Here is an 8,797-nt window from a genome sequence, read left to right on the forward strand (position 1 = left end):
AAACATGACTTCAAATCTTTTTGAATTAATGTTCTTTAAAGTTATTATTGGTAATTATTCCCTTACCTGCAGTAGGGGGTCATCATGTAACTGTGAGCTTGTTGGCAAGGTAACTAAATCCTGGACAGGTTAAAGACTAATAGCCAATCAGATGAACACCATCTTCATGATACGACCTCGCCGGCTGTATCCATCCCGCAATGAGTCATCAGTGCATACTAGCTCTGCTAAGATCTTTTCTATTTTGTATTAATTCTAAGAAACATCAAATATAGTATTTTCCTGACCTGTTGATGTGACGACCTGATGAGTCAAATACGAAGCATTTTCCTAGCTTGTTAGTCTCCATCTTTCAAAGGATTTATTTCAGTTTCAAGAAACACACAGTGATTTCTTACTATTTTAAGTAAAATCCCACTAAAAGAAAAATGTACAGCAGCCGTTTTAATGTGACAAAAGTCCAGTGAAAAATTAAAAGGAAAAAAAAAGTCGCAATAAGCTCTTAAACAAAGACCTTGTTGAAGATTTCTCCCACCATGAGCTTACCCCTGGAATTATTTATGTAGGATCTAACAAGAAATAAGGTTCAGCAAGTTGTACTCAACTTGCTAACAAAGGTTAAAAGGATCAAAAATATTGTAAAAAGGTATCAGCCCGTAGAAGGTACAAAGAGATTAGCTGCACTACATATACAATGTGATTCAGTGAAGGTGTTAACCAAAACCATAGTAAATATAATATGTCTGTACTAAGAAGTTGGGTTAAAAAACAGAATGTAACTCTTCAGAGAAAAATCGGCCTAGCTAATATGTAGTAGGAGAATGTGCTACAGTCTGATGGAAAAAAAAAAAAAAGTTTTCAACCATAATTCCAATAGGAATATTTGATATAAAAACAACACAGCACATCCCCAACAGAATATCAGCCTCTGAGGTTATTTTTCTTCAGCTGGATTTGAGACATTGGAAGTTGCAAGATATCATGTAAAATAGAAAAAGCTTTGAAATGATTTGTCATGGCCTCTTCTTTGCACCACAAAAAAACTTGATATATCAAGAAAGATTTGTGAAATTTTAAAAGCTTCTGCACATACATATTCATTAATGAGGGGGAAGACAACTCTGAGTCTCACAGTTCAAACAGGAAGAAATCAATGGCAAAGGCAAAGTTTTACTCCTCAATGTTTGTTCTGTCACATCACTTGATCATAAATATTATTTTCAAGTTAACCACAGATCACAGAAAAATACTGTTGATGTTTTTATTAAGAAAAGTTAACAAAAAATTGATTTGAAATCAATGCTTAATGATTATCTCTCTTCCTCAGGTTTATTTTATGTACGTTGGACTGGATTAGCTTGGAAAAACAAACGGCGGCTAAAATCAAGCACAAACAGTGAAGCTGACAGGCTTTATTTGAATGATTTCTGTTTTAATGTTGGTGTCTCCCCCCCTCTCTTTCCACAGTGACGACACAACATAACCTAACTGGCTGTCCAGCTTGCGGTTACTAAAAGAGAAGTCCAACTGTTTGGTTCCTCTTTTAGAACCGTACAGTTATTACAGTTTAGTTTAATGTTCTGAAAGTCCTCGTGTTGCGCTGCAATACGAGCTTACTGAAGCAAGAACTGACAAATATTACTGTCACGTTTAAAAATTCCTGAAAATAATTGCACATTGTTGAGCAATGTGCTCACACACATACATATCTTTTAGTAAAATTTTCATAAATACAGTTCATAAAAATGTTTTACACATCCCTGCAGACGACAGTATAAATATCCCAATTTATGTTTCTCTTGATGTTGTGGGTCTTTCTAAGATCAGTGCTTTCTGGGTGGTGTTACGAACAGTCTTGAGGAAAACCATGAGATTCGAGCCGCCAGTTCCAGTGGTGTTGAGGGCAGTACCCACTCCTCTGAGAGGGCAGCCCATGGCCCTGGCACGGTTACCAGGCACAGTGACATACTTGGCCACGGTTTTGAGATGATAGCTCCGTAAATCCACCAGAGAAGAGACGCAGGAGTTGTAGGCCTGGCAGAGGTCAGAGTCGGAGCAAGTCGTAATGAAATCTCGTAGCGATGGACAGACAGACAGAGTTTCAATCAGCTGACGATGTGCAGGGGGCATGTAATCTCTCATGCGTGTCAGGAAGGCTCCTAGACAGGACAAATCAATGAAAAAAAAAAAACTGAGAGAAAACAGAGTAAAAATAACAACCTCTTCTGGAAAGATTTCTCACCTGGGATATCTACTGGCTTCACAAAAGGCAATAGTAGTTCACGGGAGGTATCTAAGCAGGTTAAAGGTCAATACAAATGCGTCTTTACCTGTCTCGTCCTCATGTTGAATGCATAGCAAAGCATCAAAGCACTGAATGGCTGAGCTCTGCGCTGCACTTCCACCTGACAGCAAAACCGGCTCGTTGCTAACGCCTTCGTACAGGAGCCCTCTTGGAAGCATGGGGTTATCTCGCCACCTAAAAAGTATTGAAAAGTCAAGATCCAGCTTGTTCGCCACAAGTTCTTCTAATAACAAAGTGAAGTAACTGAGATCAAAAGGAAATATCTAAGAGGTTCTGTACTAAATTAGGAAAGGGAAAAGAGAATAATTAATATCTCAGGTAGTTAGGACATTGGGACAGCTGCAAAAACTCACCCTGAGACAAAAATCCTCAATGTTCCATGAAATGTGTTTGCCTCCACATGATCTGGATTGAGCACAAATCCAAGTTATTTTAATTAACCTCGATTTTGCCGCCTTCGTAAAAGGCAAACCGTGTTAAATTATAAAATCTATCGATGTAGCTTTAACTGAAAATTACTGTGCATGAGTTGGAATGTTTCCTTCATCTTCTTCAGAGACTGTGTTACTTTGATTAGGCCTTTCTGTATGCCAATTAGGTCGGAGATTTTCATGGCGTGCATCACCTCCAGGGATCCCTGGTTAGAGTTGAGAGTTCAGAAATTACCTGCTAAGTTACAAGAGAAAATAACACAGAGACTGCAACAGAATAAAACACGGAAGGGAAATATAAAACTGAAACCAGATTTTACATACACTGTTTATAAAAACACAATAGAGACCACAATTTGTTTCTTCTTTCCTCAGTCAGATGTTTCGATACACTAACACGAGTATACCTATAAACCATCTCGGAAAACACAGACGGTAATGTAAAAACTTTTATTTAAGTTTCAGTTGTTATCTTATCACATTTGAGTTATACTGAGGCAAACCTGTGAATGTACTTTGATTCAAAATCTCAAATACACGCATATTTTTTGTGACATCATGGGAAAACTGAAGAAATGAAACAAGAAATCTAGAAGGCCGTTGTGTATCAACCTCAGATCAAAAACAAAAGACCTTGTGAAGACGGTGGTTAAAGAAAGAGAGCGTCATTGTCTAAAAACAAGTTCAGTGCTCACAGGTACTAAAATGCCATTGAGTGAGTAAGAAGTCATTAATGCAAAAGCAAAAAAACAAAAAGTCACAACCTTTATTTTAGGAGGCATGTGGTGGGGTTTGATGAAAACTAAAAGTAAAGTGTTGGCCACAAGATTTGTCTCTACATTTAGGAGAAAAAGGAAGAAGCTTGCAAACGTGAGATTGACATCGTAACACTGAGGTATGGAGTTGACAGCATAGTAATGTGACCGGAGCACCTTTAGAAGACCTAGGATGGTCTGCAAACCTGACTGTGTTACACCAGTTCTGTCAAGAGGAACGGGACAAAATTCCAGCAACCTATGGTTAGAAGATCATGGAAGGAAACCTAAAACACTAGAACCAAACGTAAAAAAAGTATCTACAAAATTCTCTTAACATTCTGATTTTCGCAAATAATTTTGATAATCCTAACTGACCTAAAAAAGGGAAAAAAATACATATATAATTTATTATCAAAGAAGTGATAAATTTTTTTAGCTTTCTTCAATACAGTGTATTAAAATATCTGATTTCAACTGCAAATGGTTTGGGGCTCACATGGGAAAAAGAAAGTCTGATCGGAAAACCACTGACCGTTATGCCTGAGCTGGCAGCCATCTCCACGAGCAACGACACCATAAAAAATCCCCTGCAACTCTCCCCTCCAGGAAAGGAAAATATTAAGTCCATGTTCCTGTTTTTAAAACATCATGATGCAATGTCCCACATGAAAGGATCACCAAAAAAAAAAAAAGAAAATGCAACATGGAAGCAAGAAAATGTTCTAGACTTACCCAATTTCCATATCCCTAAAACAAAAGTGAAACATCAGTGGAACATTTGTTTCAGGAAGACTTTTGGTATTTGAGCAAATGCTACTAGGGATGTCCCAACATGATCCCAAGTAACAGCTCCAAAACCCCATCAAGACATTTCTAAAGGATCGTTATCAACCATTGCCTATGTGCTGAGCTTACAAATGCAAAATCCTAGGTCCTGCAATTTATTTTTCAGCTCAAACCTGGGATTTCAGCTTCTCCTTCCTTACCTTTTACAAAGACATCCAGAGAGAAAGAAAGATACAGAGAATAAAAGAGAGAGAGAAAGAGAGACTAAAGTGAATTCCTGACATCTGTGTTATGTGACCTACTCTGCCTGCTACAGCCAGCTATACAGCCAGGTATTGTATAGCTGAGAGATATACTATTGGTTTCATTTCATATAAAACTTTTCTGTAGTTTTTGTCTGCTATTTTTATAACTTAGATGAATAGGGGTGACTTGGTGTCTGCTGATGCCTAGTCCTAATTGACTTTGATCGATGTTTGGGACAAAAAATTCCAGTTGGGACATCCCTGATTATTATAATGAAGGTTCTTAGTGTACACGTGTGAGGTCAAACGTGTAAAAAATGACTCTACTCACCCTGTGGGATCTTTTAATTTCCAGTTGGCTAAAACAGAATCTGCATAGGTCAGAATGGGTGGAAGGCCGAGCCTGCGAGATATTAGCCAGTAAGGCCAGGCCAGGGCTTTGGGAAGAATCTGCCAAGCAATCAGTATACTAAAGTTCAGTCAAAAGGCTAACTTACAAAACAACATGCTTCTGAGGATCCCAGTTAGGTCATTTTAGTTGGTTCACAACCAATCAATACAAAAGATATCCAATCAGCAGACTGGGTTGTTCCAGCAGGACAAATCTGACCCTGATGACTCCTTTGATTTTTTTTTTCTCACTAACTATGACTTGAGAAAAAGTTTTCACTTTTACTCTTAAATATTACACATTTACCCACAAAGCTTTATTACAATTTGGTATTTATCTTCCAACATTATTTCAGTTCTTGATATTCCTGACCTATTTTGTGAAGAAATCCTCCTCTTTATAACTTTTAATGCTTTCACTTTGAAAAAATTGTTCACTTTTTGGCTTTTTGAGAAGCTGCAACGAAACACCATCAAGAAAATTTGCTCAAACAATAATCTACACTGCATGAAATGGTGTATTTTAAAATCTATCGCCAAATTTTATCTTTTGACTTCAGCATTTACCTTAAGGCAATCCTATTAAGAGGCCCTGTGGATATTTTAGCTTGGATATAAATGTGTGTCTGGTGGCCATGCTTTACCCTCCCATGTCACCAGTAAATAAATCATAGCATTTCCACTATCTTTCTCGAGTGCAGTGGTGCTTTACCTGTGCAGGCTCATGTTGTCCCTCCTGCCATACATATCCCATACTGATGAACCCCAGGGCAAGATGGGCCAGCCGGAGCTCCCGATGGTTACTTAAATGATGGGGACTCAAAATTGGCATCTGAATGGAGATTAGATTTACCTGTAGTTACTTTTTGGCGACAGTAAACACTGCTTCCTGGAGCTTAGGGGGTGGGGGGGGGGAGGGTGAAAATCAATCTGACTGTGCAATTTCGTAATTCTTATTGCAACAGACTTCCACGCTCTTACCTTATGAACTACATCTCGCAGTTTACGTGACTCGATCAAATGTGTCAGGTTATTTGCCAAGTCCAACCACACCCGATAATAATCTGGAAGCTGAGTCTGGAAGATGATAAGAATAAAAGGAGTTATTCATTGAGTTTCCTTTATTTGGGACTGTATTTGTTGAAGATGTTCATGTAGATTATAATCAGTTAAATCATCACTTCATGCCTGCCATGGAGAAAAAATAAAAGAAAATCAGCTAACTAAGAGATGAGGGCAGGGGGATGTCCAGCAGGTATAATTATGTTATTAGAAGATAAGCTGTTACTTTGTCTTTGGGGAGGAAATACAAATCTTTTTCTTTTGCAAGATAACCTGGCAAAGAAAAAACAGCCTCTTGTTCTATGCTTTGCTTTGTTCTGTGTCTAGACCCTCAGCTATAGAGATTGCTTCCTGGAGGTGTGGACTTTGTTACTTTGCTAACGTAACGCACATATTTTTTAGAGCTGTCATTGTAAAGGGAAATATACTGTAAGTGCAAGTCACATTCTTCAAGTTTTTCAATGTAAAAAAATATATAAAAATATGAATGGTTCCTTTTCACTTGACAATTTTGCACTATCTGTTGTTGGTTTAAGTAAAATCCCAGCAAGATACATTGAATCTTGTGGTTATGTTTTGAGAAAATATACAAAAATTCATACAGCATGCGTATGTTTGTTAAGTACTGTAGTCTTTTAAATTACTTAGAAGACAGAGGTGAAAACAAAAAACTGACAGACTTTTGATAATTTTTTCTAATGAACTTATTTTTGTATATTTCTGCACAGCCACAGTCATGTGAAAGGTTCAACAAAGGCTAGAAACAACAGGCTTCCATCAAATCAATAACCTTCCTTAACATTATGCAAGCTAAGTCAAACTTATCTGTTTCAGTCTACAGGGAATGTATGTGCTGCAGACCAAACATTTAGACTGTGGAGACAGAAGGAATATTTGGCCTCAAAATTTAATAAAAATAACCCTGCTCCTGCACAATGGATAACATTGTTATTCTTAGAGCATTTGTTGAATGCCTGCCATTTTAGAAAAGAAAAGATGACAAGAAATATTACCAGTGGCTCTTCAAGGATAAATCCGAGCTCTTCAGATATATCAAATGCATCAAAGTCTGCCTGCAGTGTTTCTCTGTAGTTTGTCTCCATATGCTCTACCCTGAACTCCACCGAAGCAGTTTGGCTTTGAAAGAAAAATCCCTCCGTGTGTGTCTGACTCAAAGATAGGAATTGTTAAACTTGCTCTGAGCTTGCTTCCACTACCTTTGTCACATCCCTTTTTATTGCACTCTCTCTAACTCAAAGAGCCAATCAGATTTCTCGTGCAGTAATGTCAGGGGTTCACAGAGCAAAAAAAGCAGAAACTCTGTTTTGTGTTGTCTGCATAATACCTTCCTATTTTGCAGCAGCTGATGGGAGCAGCAGATGGAAGAGCAACAACTGTAGAGAAATAAGTGAAATATTTTAACTCACATGTGAAACTAAAGGCTGGGGGGTCAGGATTAGGGTTAGGGCTAATCCGGCCCACCCAATCTATTTATGTGGCCCTCTAGTCTCTGAAGGGACACTTAAATAGAACCTTAAATGATACTCTATCATTTAAACCAAAGCTGTTTTCATCTGTATGTTTCCAAATGACATCAATGTGAAAAAAATTCCAATTTTATTTAACTTGAAGGAGTAAAGTTGAGTGCAGAGACAGCTATTTATTTTTATTTTAACAGTTTGTTAATGGGCTTTAAAAATACATTCTGCCACAACTGGCCCTTTGAGGACATTCATAATATTGATATGGCCCAAAATGAAAATGAGTTTGACACCTCTCTTTTAGATTGTAAAGATAACAAAATGATGTATCATATGTGTATTTGTGTTTGGTGATTATCCTGGAGTCAGAGTTAAGTGTGACTTAACTATTTAGCCTGACTATTCTGTTATTTCTTTGATTATGTTTACGAATCATATCAATTTTGCTAAAAGGTTAAAGAAAACATAAAGCAAACTTTCCAAATCAGTTTCACTTGGAATTCAAATCCATCTCAACAAGACAATAAAAGGCCTAGAGTTATAAATATAAAATAATCTGTGTTAAATTTGATCCTAATATCTAAGGAAGGCATGATTTCGATTGATCTGTGGGAAATGTTTGCATTTCAGTCAACATTTTTTCAAAGATTACAGAATTGCTTAAAGGTCATCTTTTAACCTAAAACAATTGCTATGGAAATTCTTAAAGGGGCAGAGAAAACTGTTAAGAAATGAGAAAGATCGAACTTTGTCTTTAAATGTTTTCTTTCAAAGGCCGGAAGCGTTCAAAGCTCTGTCACTGAAAGACAAACAAGCAGAGCAGAGCCCAGAAGTACAGCTGTACACAATTCTTATACACTTTAGTTAAAACTTTATCCTATCTTGACACACGCACGCGCACGCCCACACATATATGTTGGAAAGAACCTTACTTGCACTAAGTGGTCATCACCTACATTATCTGATCTTTGAAATGCATCTATACTTCTGGCACTACGTGCCTAAAAACTGCTTAGATACGTACTTACAAAAGGAAATAAAACAGGCAAGTCTATAAAAAAAACAACGCAGACATACAGTATATACTACATTTTCCACCTCACAGTTCTGCAGAGAAAACTGTTACTGTAGGTTTTAGACAAAACAACTTTTTATTTTTTAAGCACATAACTCTCAGAGCATTTTCATTGGATATAGCTGGTGTTTTCAACTCTAAATTCATGGTAGATTTTAGATGGCCGTCAGACTTTTATTTCTGGTATTCTTCTACAGGATTTAAAATCAAAACCACCTGCTAAATATTTTACTTTTATTTCAGAAGATTTAGCAAAGACAAAAT

General features: G+C 37.2%; 1 protein-coding gene across 1 annotated transcript; it reads right to left on the minus strand.

Moving 5' to 3' along the window:
* Positions 1-1,150: 1,150 nt before the first annotated feature.
* On the minus strand, positions 1,151-7,194 carry LOC116713820 (indoleamine 2,3-dioxygenase 2-like). The gene is made up of 10 exons (XM_032554104.1): positions 6,991-7,194; positions 5,897-5,992; positions 5,628-5,747; positions 4,857-4,975; positions 4,227-4,241; positions 4,027-4,126; positions 2,825-2,942; positions 2,659-2,710; positions 2,331-2,479; positions 1,151-2,159 (listed from the first exon to the last, which is right to left on the minus strand). Exons 1-10 carry the CDS (start codon positions 7,078-7,080, stop codon positions 1,789-1,791), a joined length of 1,230 nt encoding a protein of 409 aa, XP_032409995.1. The 5' UTR covers positions 7,081-7,194; the 3' UTR covers positions 1,151-1,788.
* Positions 7,195-8,797: the final 1,603 nt, after the last annotated feature.

The sequence above is a fragment of the Xiphophorus hellerii genome, chromosome 22, assembly GCF_003331165.1.
Source record: "Xiphophorus hellerii strain 12219 chromosome 22, Xiphophorus_hellerii-4.1, whole genome shotgun sequence".
In the NCBI taxonomy this organism is placed as follows: domain Eukaryota; kingdom Metazoa; phylum Chordata; class Actinopteri; order Cyprinodontiformes; family Poeciliidae; genus Xiphophorus; species Xiphophorus hellerii.

Bases quoted from the DNA above. Each gene is read 5' to 3' on its own strand.
- LOC116713820 (XM_032554104.1), bottom strand. From the start codon at position 7,080: ATGGAGACAAACTACAGAGAAACACTGCAGGCAGACTTTGATGCATTT. The intron at 2,943-4,026 runs GTCAGTGGTTTT...AACTCTAACCAG, and splicing joins CTGCCAGCTCAGGCATAACG to GGATCCCTGGAGGTGATGCA. The intron at 2,711-2,824 runs GTAATTTTCAGT...TGCTCAATCCAG, and splicing joins AACATTCCAACTCATGCACA to ATCATGTGGAGGCAAACACA.